The sequence below is a fragment of the Opisthocomus hoazin genome, chromosome 18, assembly GCF_030867145.1.
Source record: "Opisthocomus hoazin isolate bOpiHoa1 chromosome 18, bOpiHoa1.hap1, whole genome shotgun sequence".
NCBI lineage: Eukaryota > Metazoa > Chordata > Aves > Opisthocomiformes > Opisthocomidae > Opisthocomus > Opisthocomus hoazin.
This window is the reverse complement of record NC_134431.1, coordinates 14,486,118-14,503,928: the sequence shown is the minus strand read 5'-3', so window position 1 is coordinate 14,503,928 and position 17,811 is coordinate 14,486,118. Positions and strand designations below refer to the sequence as shown.

At 41.9% G+C, this 17,811-nt stretch overlaps 1 protein-coding gene across 2 annotated transcripts; it reads right to left on the bottom strand.

Annotated features, from left to right (window-relative positions):
* Positions 1-1,008: 1,008 nt before the first annotated feature.
* On the bottom strand, positions 1,009-16,168 carry EDN3 (endothelin 3). 2 transcript variants are annotated; one of them, XM_075438891.1, is made up of 5 exons: positions 15,805-16,168; positions 15,151-15,391; positions 2,631-2,795; positions 2,002-2,106; positions 1,009-1,141 (listed from the first exon to the last, which is right to left on the bottom strand). In XM_075438891.1, exons 1-4 carry the CDS (start codon positions 15,854-15,856, stop codon positions 2,034-2,036), a joined length of 531 nt encoding a protein of 176 aa, XP_075295006.1. In that variant the 5' UTR covers positions 15,857-16,168; the 3' UTR covers positions 1,009-1,141; positions 2,002-2,033. The 2 variants fall into 2 exon arrangements, with proteins under 2 accessions (XP_075295006.1, XP_075295007.1); XM_075438892.1 differs by lacking the exon at positions 1,009-1,141 and adding an exon at positions 1,149-1,711.
* Between the last annotated feature and the right edge of the window lie 1,643 nt (positions 16,169-17,811).

The window sequence follows — 17,811 nt, the reverse complement described above, 5'->3', positions numbered from 1 at the left end:
AATGTCACAAGTAAGGGATTTCTTTCTTTTTAAATAATATAGAAAAGGATTTGGAAAAGGTACTCTTTTTTTTCCCTAGCTTACTGTTGCATCTTCCTGTCAAAAAAAGTCCATCATTTCTGAAGAAATCATTTACATTAAAAAATGTCCAGGGTTGGATACAATCCTTATTGCCAAGTTTCCAGGTTATTCAGTGATGACGTTTCAATGAAGAGATAAAAATGTAATTTATAGTGCTAGCAAAGACAAATGTATATACTGCGAATGATAACGTATGTAGGGGCTTAGAATAGCAAATGGTCTAGTACAGTGAGTTACTCTGATTGTATGAAGTTTCATTTGAAGTTCCACAGTCCTACCCTTTCATCTTCCAGAAGTTCTTTGGGATGAGTAATTGGAGTTCTGTCCATCAGCTACAGTGCATCCTTAGATAATGACTGTACATGTTTTTGAATGGAACTTTGAAGTGCAGGAATAATTTGTGCCTAAATTAGGTAACCTATTGAATACTCAATGTATACTCTTAACTTGCTATAGTTTATAATAATATTTATATTAGCCATTCATATTTATTCTGCATAGATACTGTCATTTAAACTTCTGCCATGAAGTTACAATATGATGATTCAGGCTTGCATACATTAACAACAGAAATACTTTGTATCTGTTTATTCTTAATGAGAACTCACGTATAGGCAATCTCTCTCTAACTCATCACATTCTCCAATTACAGTTGCCTGCATAAAGCTGTGGATGGATTCTTCAGACATACAGCAAGCAGTAAGTGGACCAGTATGTTTCTATTGTACTTTGACATAGTTACAACGCATAGAAAAATGTTTCCTGAAACTTTGTGTTGCTGAAGTTTGGATCTGCCTTGAAGTTTTCTTCAATAGTGATACACTCCCCGCCAGGTTACATGATAAACATCATCCTTTACTGAGACTCTCGCGAGGGGAGCACAGGAGAAAGCTTCTTCATACAGGTTCACATGCCCTCAAAGTGGCATTGTTGAAATGAGAGTGTTGCATACTGCTGAATTCTCCACTGGCATCAGACTGAACCGTCAAGTTTGTCCATCTCAAGCGAGAGTTGGAGTTTTAAGTTTTTGCTTCTGAGCTTCAGCAAATAAGTGTTACAGCTTTAAAAAAAAAACCAAACCAAACTGCTTCATTATTCAGAACTAACTCCCTATTACCTGATAGAACTATGTTTCATCTCCTTGATTAGGTGTACACAGAGTGAATGCTATCCAGTTGTCTGATTAGCTCTGATCAAATAATCCAAGCAATAAATTCAGCTCGGGAACTTCTAATCCAAGTGCTTCGTTTCATAGCTAAAAATTTTGGGTAATGGTGTGACTTTTTTATTTTTTTAATTTTTCTAGTTCTAATGGCTGCTTCATTTTACCCAGAAATACAACTATTTGCTTATCCTGATATCATTTTGCATTTTGTATGTAGTAATAGTATTAAGGGTATATTTGCAACTCGAACTTTTTGAAACTGGCTACTAGATCACAGTAACCTCTTTATATCTGACATCTAAAGTAGATTAATTTTTCCCTCCAGATACTTTTTCCACAAAGTTTTTGTTCTGTTTCTTTACCTTGACAATTTAAGTTTTACTGAAGCACTGCACTGGGACATGTAGCTTGAGCTGCTGCAGTGCTAAATGAGCAAAAAGATGATAGACAGGAACAGCCCTTGCCCTAAAAAGAAAAAAAGAAGAGCTGTTGCCAAAATATGTGTTGGCTTATAGCCAAAGAATCCAACTTTTGAAGGAGTTATATCAGCACAAGGAAGACTGTAGTAGTTCCGTGTAGACTAAAGGTTATTTTAAAAAATAAATTAAAAAAAAAAACAACCTCATGGGCCAAATTCTGCCCTCATCTAGCAAGAAGTGGTAATATTAAATTGAAAGAATTTAGAGTTCTCCAAATACCAAGAAAATTTATGGAAAATTAGTATTTCTTTCCAACATTAAACATCTGTAGCATACCTGACTGTTCAGAATCCTCCAGACTCTCTGTGCTACTGAATAAAAGTGTGTTCCTCTTCCCTGCGTTGATCTTTCTCCTCTGTCTTTTTCATTGATCCATGATTTCTGGGGAAAAGAGATTTTCTAAGTTTGTCACTGTGTTCTCATCCATTACCCTTACAGAGCCGTTCATAAAATGACAAGGTCATACTCTTCATTAGACTGGATAAGACTTAAAACCCTCTAAAATAATGCAGTACTAAGCATGCCCTTAACTGGAGAGGAGATGTGCTGTTTCAAAAACACCACATTATAAAAAGAAACAGCAAAAAGAAAATTCAAAGCAGTACTGTATTGGGTCTGGCCTCTTTCCTTCACCTGTTAAAGCCTCCTGATTGTGACACACAGTTTTCTTGGGTTTGTTCTTCCTGTTCTCTCCCCCATCCCACTTCAGGGGGAAGTGAGCAAGCAGCTGTGTAAGTGCTTGGCTGCTGGCCAGGGTTAACCCACCACAACTGGAAATGAGAATTTTGTTTAAAATCAATGTATTTGTTAATTGGTTTTATTTGATACCTGCAGCTGGATTAATTTATCTCCATGAAATAGTCAAATCACATAGACAGTCTGCAATATTAAGAAAAGATACTCACCTCCTCCTGTCTTGCATTCTTCTGCAAAACTGCATACACTGTTTGTCATGAGCATCCAAACACGAACACCTAAATGAAGACTGGAAAGTACTTTGCATCTGGCCTGTAGACCTTTTGCCTCTAAAACTGCCTCTGTAGTTAGACAGCCCATATGGCACAGTCCTCCTGTTGTGAGAATCACAAATATTGTATATTTTAGGAGCCAATTAAAATGATACTCCGTATCTCTCCTGTTTTAGCAAATAGATCTATTGATGCAAAGCAATAAACAGCAGCACAAAAATCAAACCCTATGCTTATGTAAGAAGTTCTTCCTGTAACAGATCACAACTTCTGCTCAATTAACTCAGACTTTCACGAAGTTATAAAGTAGCAGACAATCACCTCAGCTGGAAGAATTAATTGGCAACTGCAGTGGCTATCTAAAAACAAATGTTGATTACCTGACAGTTGATATAAATACATCCCCAAGTTATTGCTTATTTTACAGCTCATTCCTTTATTGTGTTGTTTACGCCCCACAAATGCACAAAATTTATGTTCAGTGCCATCGCTGGTATGAAGTGACAAAGGAGCAGTGCTGATTTCCACCAGATAAGTAACATCGTGTCACTGCTGTCATCTTCGTGATTTAGAGCCTCATTAGCCATTAATTTTATCATTGAGAAATGAAGAAAACTGTCAGCATGATTCATGTACTGCATTGTTTTTGGAACATGACCCATGGAGTTACAAACGTGAGAAACAGCTAGATAATATTCCTCATATGTAGTACTAGTACTCTTCTGCAAGAGATCATGTTCTGTAATGCAGCACACCAAGAAATACTAAGTAGTTCTCTTTATTTCCCTACAGTCTGGCATGTTTTGTTCTTTAATGGGTTATAGTCAATATTATTATCAGAAAAGGACATGCTTCACCAGTGCCTGCTAACATCCCCAAAAAGTGTTGGATAGTTCAGACCGATGTCATAAAGTATTCTCCTACAAGTTGTTAAAGAGTCCCCATTGACAGCAGGTGTACACCACATGGAACTTCTGAAGATCCACAAAAGTTCCTGTGTACCTGAGGGATGGGCTAAGCAACCCGCAAACCCACAAACGCTAAACAGAAAAAAACAGATCAGGGGAGAGGAAGTAAGACTAGATCTAGAAGGGTTACAGACAGCTTACACAACAAAGCCTGAATAATCAGTCTGGAACTACTAACTTCACATAGTTGTACTTCTTCCATTGCTTTCATAAAAACATCATTAGGCTATTAATTGCAAAGCTGCAAATTTTCCATTTTCCCACACTCATGGTGGGCTGAAAGGTTCAGAAACATTATTTTCCTAATCTCTGCATTAAGTTTTGATGTAACTTCAGTACAGTTGATGCAAATCATTTATTCAGACCTCTGCACTTACAGTACGTATGAGCTTCTAACAGTCCATCTCATCTTTCACGGCCTGAACCAGAGCACGCTTACCATATATAGATTCATCATAAAATCATACTGAAAGATAGAAAATCACAAGCAGTATTTTTGTGTGTCAGAGACTATGAGATGGTTGTCCTCCAGCAGATGCTGGTCTTCCTTGCCTATATGCAGAAACTGTTGCTTATTTTGACGACTTCATTCTATGGCTAAGCCTAGACACTGGGAGAGACCAACAATATGCATATTAGTCTTAAGAGACTTTAGGACTTGATTTGGACCCCCTTCTCAAGCAGTCATCTAAAAAGCTTTTTGTTGTCTCCAGGATTAGGGGTGAGTCCCATCTTATATTTGCAGAGTATTAATAATTCTATACCATCATTTACTTTTGAATAATAAATGACAAATAGCTAATGTATGTAACTTCTGACACAAATAATTGCTGTATGGTCATACTTTTTGATACATGCATGGTGTTTATGAGGTAATGGCTGGTATTTAGAGATAGGAACTGGAGGAAGTTTCTGTATTTTTAAGAGTGGCAAACCCTCTATGAAAACTGTTTGGTAAAATCATGTTATTCAGCTTCCTGCTCAGATCTAGACTGAAATGAAAAGATTAATTTTGCTTGGTCTAGCCAAATGTGAAGCCCCTATTTCATGGCAGATAGCTTGCCAAGGGGCTAAAGAAGCTTTTTGCAGCTTTTGCAGATGTCATCCCACATTGTGCTAACAAGACATAAAATACTGTAGCATGTTATTCTCATTATTTAAAGCAGTTCCTTGTTAAAAAGTCCACTTTTCGAAAATACAATACTGTTTTTTCTTACTCTAACTTTCTAAATCAGAATCTCTGTGGGACTGAGCTGCGGTTTGCCCTGTGCCAGAGGTTCTGCCTCAATAGCCAGAGAGGAAGAGCACGTGTTCTATTTCTTAATTGCCGCAGTTTGCAAATTAATGGGCCAACTAGAATTGTCATCAATTTTATCTTAATACATCAGTGTGTGAACTACAGTGATTGAGGAATGGACCCATTACTACTGTGCTGTCTTTCCAAAAAAGACAGTAAATTCCAGCAAACAGGCAAAGGTGGAGAATATAGTATAATTACAAGTGATACAAACTATGAATCACAGCCCTAAGCAAAGGAGGAGACTGATATTTTAGATACTGCTTCCGACCTTTCTAATGAAGTGCCTTATGTTCTATAAAACTTATAATGCTTATAGGAGTATGCTTCATAGCTTGGAAATGTATTCAAGACCACTACATTGTCAGTGGTCCAGAAATAGTGCCAATGCAATGACATTTTGAAGCGTAAGAATTTTAACTGGAACGCCCAAGCAAAAATTATGTAAGCTAATGTGCGGATTTGCTAATCAGAGATGGAAATAACATAATTCTCCCAATATGCCTGGTAGTGATTTCTAATCCAAAAATTCATACCCAAGCCAGATAAACTTCAACAGCAACCCAGAGTCTTTCCAACAGTATTCAGAAAGAGCTAAAAAATGTAATGTTTTCCTGCCTGTCAGTTACTCTGATGCAACTCATAAATCACAACATTTAAGTGAATGTTTGTGTATCATTATCATTGCAGCAGCTGAAAATGTTAGTATTTCAAGTTAGTTCATGCCTCTTTCTCAGCACTTCAGAAGTGAGAGGAGATGCCGAAGAGATTCCGTGAAACAAGTATCAGTGGCATTTGCCTAGCAGCATGCTTAGTCTTAGATTGTTACATGTGATTAACAAATGCTGCTTCTTTTTTTTAATTTTTTTTTATGGTGCTGCAATGCTTGGGTTCAAAATGAGGTAAACAGAATCACAATTTCTACATGCCGAATGAGAATTATTACCAACATGTAATTGCCGCCAAGCATTTGTGTTGCTAGGAAGTCTCTTTGCTCTCCATTTCAGGTGAGGTATCTGTTTTCTTTAGTGAAAGCTTGCTAACTTCGGTGTATGCAGGGCAGCTTGTGCCTCCACAGTGAAGACAAGGCACAGCTGAACGAGGCAGGGGCAGATGTGCTGGCTTAGCCATCTGCTAGGCTTCTGGGGATCCCTGAACAACCAGTTCCCTTACACTGTGTTCCTTGTGGTTATGATCAGGTCCCTGGCCAAAGTACTGGCTAAGAGCCATTTACAAGCTTTTTGGAAATTTCTATGCAAAATCCACATATTTAAAAAAATTTTTTAACATTTACATTTCACAAGAAGTTTTGAATTTCTGACCTTTAACTCAGTATGCATCATTTCTTCCTTTAGGAGAACAAAATTCTCCTGAAGCAGTGAAATGGATTTACGCATATTTAAGAGCTAATGTGTACTGTGTGTCCTTATGCTTTTCTCCTCTACAAAGTGGAGAAAAAGCAAATCTATGCAATTCTGGATCAGCCTTTCCAAGGTACTACTTTGAACTGGTATCTGTGTGGCAACATACAAACCTGAGATTTCTGTCGAAGTGACCCTCTTTTGTAGGGTTCAGTTACCAGCATGATTACCGCAGCCAGCACGCCGGTGCATAAAAGTCTGCGTGCTCAGTTTTAAAGCACTGTACAAATTACAGAAAGTCTGAGTTTAAGGAAATAGTTTCTTCTTCAGTATAAGCTATTTGTTCTTTATTCTGTATGCAGAAAAAGAAGATTTTAATGCAACTTTCCAGTACCTGGAGTTATTCCAAAGATGAAATTATGATTAGTTAGTGGAAAAGATCTATCTGAAGATAATTCAGTGTATAATACAGAGCAGCACAAAGCTAGTAAAGCACAGTGTGCTCTTGTCACTTGAAACATACATTTCATTTCTGCTGTGGAAGGAACATGCAGCAATCTTTAGGTCAGCCAATATTTCTCCTAGAATTTTAAAAGAAAAACGTACAGGTCTGCAGATTGGACACTCGGATGATGAAATAACCTAGATTATTTCTGTACTTTGTGTCCACAAAACACAATCATAAAAACTCTCCCCCTAAAAGTCAGCTACCTCTTGAAGCAAGTTTTTACCATTAAATTAACAGAGATGGGCATTTGTGTGTTGAAAAAGACAAGTACTGAGTAATAGTGAAACAGCCACTCTAAACCAGTGATATCAGTGAAAATTTCCCACAGAAGAAAACTTGCCCATTGAATGACTACTACCTTCAAATCTAATTGGGAAGAATGATTTACCCAAGTCCTGCTGTCCCTCATTTACACTATAGTGAATGTTCAGAATTCAGGCAGGCAAAGCCAATTGGTTTATTTTAATTTTTATAACGTGTGGCTGAGTTTCTCATGCTATGTTATAATTGACCTATGAGCTGCTATTATTTTCTACTTTCCCAGCCACTTAAACACAGTAGATACCTCCAGGGTACTTGAGAGTTTCAGCCAAAACAAAGGGATGGGGGGTTGCAGCAATCGTCTTAGATGCTGTGATTTCAGTATTCAGCAATATATTTTTTGGCACACAACCAGGCCACCAAGGCTCCCAGCAGTCTCCAGTGTTTTCAGACAATCTTAAAACGTGTAAGATCCCTGTAAGTACCACCGAGAACAAAGAATGTGGAAAGGAAGCAAATTTTAACATCTTTCAAGTGAAACAAAATGTCTCCAGAATGAAAGATGCTTGGGGAAAATAACAGATATTTCTGTGTATACTTTCGTATAATGCTACTGCAGTAACATTGCGTAGCTCTGTAGAAGGAGATCATCGGCTGCTCTGAAAGTTGGCTCTAACTCTTTCTGTAACAGGCATATTTTTTCACAGAGTAGTTCACAATAGGTGTACCTCCCATATTATCCCTTCCTTCTCATCCTCATCATCTAAGAAGTAAAACACCTGCTTCAACGTGCCTGACTTGTTGCTTTTCTGTCGTCCTAACCACATGCTCCATTCACAGAAACTGTACTTTTTCTGAGTAGCTTTTTGCAGTTAAGATTATTTTCAGAGAAAAGAAACTTTTATCCTCTATAGCCACACCTTTATTTTCCACATCTACAGTTTGGTAGTAGTCAGTGTTCCTAGATACCTAGTAGGCTACTGTTATCCAAAAAGATGTACCTGCACTATCTGGACAGATTTTGTTGAACCTTCCTTTTTTTTTTTTTCTCCTCCAGTCTTATTCTTTAAGTAATGCTGGCTTAGTTAAGAGTTAGTTATAGCTAACTTGGGTAATAAGCTAAGGATTGCACACATCTGCTCCATCATCCAGTTTCACTGACCACGTGAGTTCTTGGATCTCCCTCCTGCTGGGACCTCACGGTACCTAAGTACAGTACTTTGAGGGAGCCTGGAGGCTTTTTACCACTAGTCATTCTCCTCCTGTCGCTGTCAAAAACACGTTACACACTTCCCATTTCAAATACAATCAGAAAAATATCTGCATTGTTGAGTGAAAAGCTGGAGTATGTTCCTTGAGGGAAGCAATATGAAGCAAACAGGAGGGGGGGAGTATTTTTCCACTGACACCCCAAATACCCAGACGCCAGGTAGAGCTCACCTGGCCTAATACAGTAAGCTCTTGTTTTACAGAAATAACACTCTGAAAACAACACTGCTCATATTCTTCAGTGCCTCGTACCAATCCTGATCTGCTCCCAGTTTGGTGGCAAGATTCATGATTGTTAGTTTAAATAAATAAATAAAACCCCGTGCAGCATTTTCTGTGAGGCCCAAACTCCCATAATTTCTTTTTCTTCTTCTGACTGGCAGGGAGTATTATTAGTATGTGAGCTGGTTCTAACGCAAATACACTGAGGTAAATCCCAAAAAGCAGAGCAGCTGGAAAATATGGATGAACGGAATCAAATTAAGTGACAAATGGTAGCTTTTTCAGACTAAAATTCAAAGTACTTATTGCTAGCTTCTGAAGCCACCGCACCAGTGCCCACAAAGAACACGCACTCTAAGGCATGTTTCTACCACTCTCCACAGTGTGTATAGTTCAAAATCCACTGCTGGTTTAAAAACAAATAAAACAAAAACCTGGGGGAAAATAAACACTTGGTGTTAGAATATAAGACTGATGAAAGTGACTGTGGTTTCACAGCCTTTGAGACTGTTTATTCTTAGAATTAGACCAACATGAGCAGCAGTAGTGAAATTTCAAGGCACTAGCTACTAGCATGTCTCTTCCCTGACCCCATCTTCTGCAGGGCCACCTCCTGCAGTGACATGGGATTTTAGTCTGCAGAACCAAGCCATTTCAAGTCTTCCCCAGAATACTGCTGTTAAAACATCGATACTGTGAGTACTGTAAATAAGCTTTACTGGAAGCTAAGATCCTCCAATTTTCAGGATTAGAGATATTTACAATCTGTCATTTAAATTTTCACAAAAGTTTGTAACTAAAAAAAAAGGCAAAAAGTTAAAAAGAATTGATGGAGATATGAAGTACAAAGCAGATAATCTTCCTTATTTTTTCCTACCAGTAATTATGACTATAGATTCCATAGTTTTAGTTATTTTAATTGTTACTAGCTTGTTAAGATTTTTCTCTTTACCCTCCAACGTTCAGGCTACATTAGGACATACAGTGCATCTACACAGTCTGGTCTTGGCAGCATCCACACACGTCAGACAAATAGATTTCAGTGAACATGTGGATAGTAAAGTCTGCAAAATGCAGGGCAAACTTCATTCAGAAAACTAAATTCAACAGAAGATTCATCACTCTAGTTTTGGCATTTGGTTCCGATGGTTAACCATGTGCACTGTGTAACTGACAGATCAACTTCCTTATTTGAACTGCCTGGCTTGCAGCCACTGTTTTATCATCATGCCTTTGGCTAGCAGGTATTTTCAGTCTGATCTATTAAGATGATAAGCACATGCTTAATTGTTTTGCTGAACAAGAGATCTTTAGCTGTGTACTTTTATTTCTAGTAATATACAGGACATCGTCTATACTTATCTAATGATGAAGATAATTCTCAAAAAAATGGGGTAATTGTAATACTTTATAAGACCACTTAATATCCATAAGGGTGAAAAGCATTTTAAATTATGTTATGTGGGTTTCCTTTCAACAAAATGCAATCACCAAATGCAGGTAACAAAAAGATGTTATGAAAGAAAAGTTAGCCAGCAGAGCATCCAGTTAGAACAAAAGTATCCAACTGGTTAAGTCATCTTTTTTTGTAAGGACACCCAAGACAACGCTTCCTCTCTATGTATAAGCAAAACTATGAGTGAAGCAATGATAGGATATAAATTGTTTCTATTCTAAGATGCCTTTCTGATGGCGACCAAAGCTAGTAACGAGCAAAGATCATTAACTTACAACTGTTAGAGAGCTGATTCTATGGGGAATCAGCTGCCATTGTCTGTTTAGCTTCTGACAAGTCCTGGACCCCTGACAAACCCATTTGTCATCACTTTCAGGAAAGAAATTAAAATGTATGAAAAGCCTTTCTCATCCCAACAGGTGGTCACATTAGGTCAGGAAAACAGATTTCTGTAGGGGAACTATCTGGCGTCAACCTAGTGCTAAGGAATATCTGACTTGCATATGTTACAGAAACAAATTTATTCTTTATTGAAGTGACAAAACACCACATCCTTCTAGTGTCACCATGTAACCACACACTGTGAAACACTACCATATCCTTTACCAATAAATCCCACAGAGCAAAGCAACAGACTACAAGTCAGTGCGTACCCTTGTCCTTCCACTGAGGAAACAGAACATGTGTAAGTACAGAGGATCAGAGCCGCAAACACAAAGATGTTAGATCAAATTCTTCCTTTCACTTTGTCCATTTAATTCTACTGATTCAGAAATTCATGTAATTGGCCAAGAGAACTCTTAGATCATCATGTAAGCTGGTCTTCATAACATGGTCACAGAATTTCATTCAGTTACTCCTCTTTGGAGCATAATAGCAAATACTGAAATAAGACACCATCTAGGAAAAAAAACAAAAAACATTTGCTTTCATTTAGATGCTTCAAGAAATGATTATTTTTGATGCTTAGTTTGAGTGAGGAAATAACTTTACCATTGTGGATCTATGCTAATTCTCCTTTGAAAGACTGGATTATTGCCATGAATTCTTGTTATACTTTTATTTCAGAACTAAAAACCGCTTGAGTGTCTAATATTGTGTTCTCATGATAGTATCATTTTCTTATACTTGTCACCTTTTAATCTTTTACTAACCATTCTGAGCATCTCTAAAGCTTCACGCAGCAACATTAGTGTCATTAAGTGAACCAAATTCTGCTGTCGGATGCACAAGCTCAGTTCAAATTGAAATACAGGACCCTTTTGAAGAAGTGCAGATCTAAAAGAGGTCTTGCCTGTATTTTCTTCTTTAACCTACAGAATTAAGCATCAAGTTGTGGCTGTATTACATCAGTGGGTACTGTTTAAAAGACAATTCATTCTTTCTTCTTTAAAATGTGTCTGTTGCTATAGATCAAGATAAGCATAATTAATCACTTAACAAAAAAAACACATTGAAACCAATTCCTGAGTAATCAATCTTATCAGAGAGAACAATTTACCAGCTTTTAATTATCTTTGTTATGCATCCTTTGTCTATACCACATAATTGTATTATTCTGTTCTGACTTACCTGACTTTCTTTAGGTCTTTTTCTTTTCCACTTACGGCTCTTACTGTTCCTAGCATAAAAGACTCACTATGTCAAAATAACATTGGTGTGCTTAGTGGCCTGGACTAGCAGCAGTGGTTCTATGGACAAGTATAAAGCAATAAGTATAAAGCAATACTCAAATGTGTGCAGAGACAATTTGTCATTTAATTGGCAAGAACTGCAGAGAGTCAGAGGCTGCATATTCTGCAATTTTGTGCTTTGCTACAGTTGTCACCCTGCTGATCTCAAGTGGTTTCTCAGCAAGGATGGGAACAGACCCTCTATCATCACTCTGCCTCCAGCAGTTTCAATAAAATCTTTAACCACTTTTCCAGAAATGGAGGAGGGGCCATGACCAAGATTTGTTCTGAATATATTACAACAATGTTTAACAGCATCTTCTGTTGGGAAAAGCAGGGGGAAGCAACCAGAGGAGGAAGTAAAGTTTGTCTTTGAAGTAGGGAGGAGAGAGTAACCTAGAAACAAAAAATATCAAGGAATTTGTGACGGGAACAAGAAATGATGAAGTGAAGAACATAAGTCAGGGAAATAAGAAAGTCAAAAAAATAATAAAAAGCAATTGTAGTATTTGATGTAGGAAACAAAACCAAAAAAAGATATAAGTAAATAAGCCAGAAAAAGATCAGAGTCAACAGATGTCAGGAAAACTACTCCAATCTTTAACACTGTCTTTCTGCCTCACGTTCTGTGTCTGGTCCTCAAAGTTGCAACTGAGCCAAATTTTTAGTAAATATAACAACTTTCAACAACACACATAAAACAGCAATGTAAAAGCACCATTTACAAACAGCCAGTCTGTACAGATCCAGTGGTTACTTCCATTTAAAAGAAGCAGCGTGACTTTCTTGGGATATTAAATTGCACGAGCAGGCCCAATTTCTCTCATTTGCATCCAGAAGTACCTTTTGACTTACTGAGACATTGTTAGAGGCAGGACACCAGGCCAGAATTAGTGCCTGTTCATTCAGACGTGTGACATGAAATCTTCATTCTGCTTCTGTTGCGCTGAATATGGTCCAAAATGTCTAATACCACCACATACACCTATTTCAATGACTACCCCTGTCCTCATATATAGAAGCATTCCTAGGAAGAATCCTAGGATTTTTGAAAATTGAGACTGCCCGCTTTCAGCTTGGAGGGAGGGTTGTAGATCTGCCTCGCCTGCGAGCAGAGCTTTTCCTTTCACTGCCCACCTTGCTGGCTCCAACGAGACAAGTCTGGAGAACCAGCCGGAGGAGCAGGGTGGCGAGGCAGCCCCCACCAGACACTTGGCTCTTCCAGCCACAGGGCACTGCTCTCCAGACACCACAGCAGCCAGCTTTGAGAGGACCTCCTTTCTCCAATTCTAATGAGCACTTACAGATCCCAGAAAAATCAGTTCCTACTGGACTAATTCCCCTACTTTCCACCATCATCCACTCCCTATTTGTCAAGCCCAGAGGGCCCCCAGAATCCTGATTAACCTCGTTCCAACAGTGTTATTAGGTTATACAGGTTCATGTCTTTGGAGCACAGTAGCTAAAATGTATCATTCTGTATAATTATTTAATATTCAAATTGACATTGAAATATATTCATTCTATAGCTTGCACAGAAACGTCCAGTCTAATGGCATAAAAATTATGTATGATAAGAATCAGAATCTCCTAAAACGGACATCGAATCGTCACAGGCTAACCTGTACACTGGACAGTGGGGCAGACTTCACGTATCTGAGAGATTTGCTGTTATTTTATGTACAACTAACTCCAGTTAAGAAAGAAAAGACTTACAGCCCCAAGTGTTTAATATCTGGATAAATATATGTACTTCATTGCTAATGCTACAGGTATCATGAAAATGTTCCATATCTCTAGTCTTTATGTTTTGTTCTTTGGTGATGTTTGCACAAAACTTTCAGGTTGAAAAAGCTCTCCACACGACTGAATTAATGCACATGATTAATGCATACTAAATACTTTTCCCACTGGAATGAAAATTATAATTCCTGTAGACTTAAAACAGGATATCCTAAAAAAGAGGGGCGGGGGGGAGGTGTTTAAAATTAGCAGAATTCTATTTATTCAGTGTGCAAAGGAAAAGGAATGTCGTTTCCCCCGTTTTCACGGGTGAGCTCTGACTTAAATATACTGAGTTATAAATATTTGGCTAAAATAATTCTAAGTAATCCTGGGTGGATTAGCGCAGGTATGGCACTCGGAGAACTGAATGACTTGTGTGAACACATGATACTTACAGGTTGGTAGAAGTTCAAAAGACTTGTCATCAGACATGGCCTCTAGCCAGGACACACACGTGAATTTACAAACTAAGTGCCCTAAACCCCATTTGACTTCACCTATTTCACTGCTACTTTCTACTTTTCTATTCCTTTTGTTGTTTTAATCTGATTAAAAGCTTTGCAATTGATTCAAAGGCAGATCCAAGTTAGTACAAATGCTCCCGAACTATAGTCAGTGGAATACTGGATGGTGTGTGCAGAGGTTCACACTCAGGCAGTCCCAAGGTCTTTAATTCTCACAGTTCATCAAAAGAAATCTGGTTTTAGATTCATCTCATCTCCTGACTGATTATTTTTAAATGAACTGATTGCTGTGGCTGCTACAGAACCGAAACCTATTGGCCTACGAAAACCTTTACAAATCCCTAAGCCTGTTTTAGCTGCTCGGAGAGACAGGATACACACCAGGGGCTAGGAACAGGAGGCCGCTGACCTTTGGGACGGAGGCAGAGCGTCGCTCTTCCTGATGATTTCTTTTCATTAAGTACGGTCAGCGGCAGGCCCTGCTGCTCCGCGCGCGTGCTCCAGCCCACTGACCGGCGCGAAACTCGGCACCTCCAGTCCGCGGGAAAGAGCGTGTTCTCAGAAATTGTTATTATGAGTTGAAACGAAAACTTACGTCTGCCATTCCCACAAAGCGTAACTGTAAAAGACGCTCTCTTGTAACATCTCAAATCTGGCGTATTGAGGTTTTCCAAAATCATTAATGTTAAAAGTATTTTTCCACGTGAATTTTTATCAAAACCAGTACAGCGGTGCACACGCGCGTTACTCTCCCTTTCCCAGCCAGTGGTTTATTAGCAACAGCTTTCTCCTACAAAATAACGACTTTTCCCACCCCCCCCTCCGACCGATTAATTTCACGCAGGGCGCGCGCGCACGGCCGTTCCCGCGGGCAGGCCCCGGCCCCTCGCCGCCCCGAGGCCCCTGCACGGCCCCCGCAGCTCCGCTCCGCTGCGGCAGCGGGACCCGGGTACCTGGGGAGCACGGCGGCCTCCTCCTCCCTCCCTCCCCGGCCCCCGCCAGCTCCGCCTTCAGCGGGCCCCGCGGCGCCCCGGCCCGGGCTGTCCCTCGGAGGAGGGGGGGACGGACACCCCGTGCGTTCCCGCCCCGGGGCAGAGGCCAGGCCGCCACACCGCCCTCCCGCCTTCCCCCTGCCCCGCCAGGGTCGCGGCCCCGCCGCCCGGCCCGCCATTTCGCGTCCTGCCGGCACTCACTCGGGGGTGTTGATCCAGATGATGTCGAGGTGGCAGTAGTAGACGCACTCCTTGTCCTTGTAGGTGTAGCAAGTGCAGCGCCGGGCCCGCCGCCGCGCCGACCCGCCGTCCACCCTGGCCCGGCCGCCAGCCGGCAGCGCCGCCGCTTCGCTCTCCTCCCGCTCCTTCTGCCCCAGCGCCGCCGAGCGCGGCTCGCCGCCGGCCGGCAGCGGCACGGAGCGGGGCCGGGGCAGCGCGGACCCTGCACGGCGGGAAGGCAGAGAGCAGCCCTCAGCTCCCCCCGCGCCAGCCCGGAGCCCCCCCCGGTGCCTCACAGTCCCTCCTGGGACGGGACCCCAGCCACCGCCAGCCCCTGGGAAGTTTCTGGGTTGCTCGGAGCACCGTTATACTCCCTGCAGCGCGGTGGGGTGCTCCCGTCGCCCCGCAGGCTCAGGGTGCATCGCTAGGTTTTGTTTTAAAACTAAGCCAAGGTTTTGTTTTAAACCTGCATACGGCCAAATGATGTCTTTGGCGCCTGGTTATTTACCACGCGTCGGGGTGGGCTGTTGCTTACAGCCTTTTGGAAGAAGAATAAAACAAAAAAAAAAAAACAAACACCCACCCCAGCCTTTCTTTGTGTGCAAAGTGGCAAAGAAAGAAAGAAAATCGCGTTACCTGCAGTCGACGTAACTGTAAGTCCAAAGAGGAACAATAAACCCAGCTCCATTAAACCCAGATTGCACGCTTGGGAACTGCAGGCAGAGGTGAACTGCAGGGCCGACGGAACCGCTCCCGGAGGAATCGCTTTAGGTTGGAGGCAGGGAATATCCCGGGGCTGGCGGCACACGCTGCTCCCCGGAGCCGGCTCCCACACGGAGGTGTGACCAGTGCTGCTCCCTCGCAGTTATTTTGCTCCAGTGCAGACTCACTCCTGAAGGGGAGAGTGTTGTCAACAGAAGGGAAGATCCATGGCTTGGCTTTTCCCACACACACCTCCTACCCCACCCCCGAATCTGATCAGAAACCGGAGCTGCTGTTCTCCAGCTGTAGACGCCTCCCTCCCACCCGCGGGCTGCTGCCTGCCCGCCCGCCTGCCTGCCTGTCTCCCACCCGCGGGCTGCTGCCCGCCCGCCTGCCTGCCTGTCTCCCACCCGCGGGCTGCTGCCCGCCCGCCTGCCTGCCTGTCTCCCACCCGCGGGCTGCTGCCTGCCCGCCCGCCTGCCTGCCTGTCTCCCACCCGCGGGCTGCTGCCCGCCCGCCTGCCTGCCTGTCTCCCACCCGCGGGCTGCTGCCTGCCCGCCCGCCTGCCTGCCTGTCTCCCACCCGCGGGCTGCTGCCCGCCCGCCTGCCTGCCTGCCTCCCACCCGCGGGCTGCTGCCCGCCCGCCTGCCTGCCTGTCTCCCACCCGCGGGCTGCTGCCTGTCCTCCTGCCTCCCACCCGCGGGCTGCTGCCTGCCTGCCTGCCTCCCATCCAAGGGCTGCTGCCTGTCCTCCCGCCTCCCACCCGCGGGAGCTGCCTGCCCGCCTGCCCCGGGCGCTCCCCCGCTGCGCAGCCCGGCAGGTGGAAGGCAGGGACCGGGACCGGGACCAAGCAGCGCATCCTCCCCGGTTGCTGCTGAGGCTGGCCTTGGTTCATCATTTGTACGTGATCTCGTCCTGCCGTTCTCTGTGTAATTCCAGGAGGGCAGAGGATTGCTTGTGTGATAAAAACACAAAGTTTTGACTCAAATCTGGGCTATGGGTTTGGGGCTTTTTTTCCAGGACTCTGCCAGTTACTTCCCAGGTGAAATTAAGCCACCATTTTATGAATACTTTCCCCAGTTAATTATGAACACCTCTTTGCAGACAAACCTACCTAGAGTGCAAAATTTAAGGTATAAGTGTGTTTCATGTTGTGTGAAATAACATGATGCTTGTGGCTAGAAAAACACTCCTGCACGTGGCCCCATTTGCTATCATAGTATCAGCTCTTAAGTGATAATAGGTAAGGGCTCAAGGGTTAAGAGAAATGGCCATATCTTTTCTTACAGTGGTATGTGTAGTGTATCCTGTTATAGGAAACGTATGTCATAGACAGCATGTGGAGAAAGTTTACTAAATTTAATTGTGGATATTTTAAATCAAATCACGATGTTTTATGTAAGAATATTCCAGTGCTAACAGAAACAGAACTGTAGTCAAAATTGCTTTTATGTCTCATGCCAGTTTGACATATTCACTAAAATCTGTTTTGTGAGTAGAAAACTAGTTGCAGGGTCACGCAGCTTGTGTTAGCCAAAGGAGGAACACCGTTCTCTGCCGCATCACATTCTTCTCCAGCCCTGCCCCCGATTCCAGCTGTTGGTGTGGACTATTCAGTAACAACACTTACCAAAAAATGTCATTAAGATGTCATGTTTTGTCAGTTTGTCAAACGTTGTGTTTTGTCAGTTTCTAAAGATTGAGAGTTTTGTGGGAGAGCTTTCCTTGGCTGTATTCCCAGCTAGTTACAAAAGCACAATGGTCATCAAAGACAGGGTAATAACTAGAAAGTTCCTTTTTTCTGAAGTTTTGCTGAGACCACAGCTCTCTGTGGAAACTTAAATTGTTTTTGTTTCATGCATCTTGTGCAAATGACAAGACTTTGCAATATAGAATTGAAATGTCAGAAGCATTAATCATGCCCAATCTCCAAAACCCAGT

Excerpts from the sequence above, each read along its gene's own strand:
- EDN3 (XM_075438891.1), bottom strand. The coding sequence starts at position 15,856 with ATGGAGCTGGGTTTATTGTTCCTCTTTGGACTTACAGTTACGTCGACT. Across the intron at positions 15,392-15,804 it reads TACAGTTACGTCGACTGCAG|GGTCCGCGCTGCCCCGGCCC; the intron begins GTAACGCGATTT and ends CCCGCCGTGCAG. Across the intron at positions 2,796-15,150 it reads ATCTGGATCAACACCCCCGA|GAGGACTGTGCCATATGGGC; the intron begins GTGAGTGCCGGC and ends TTCTCACAACAG.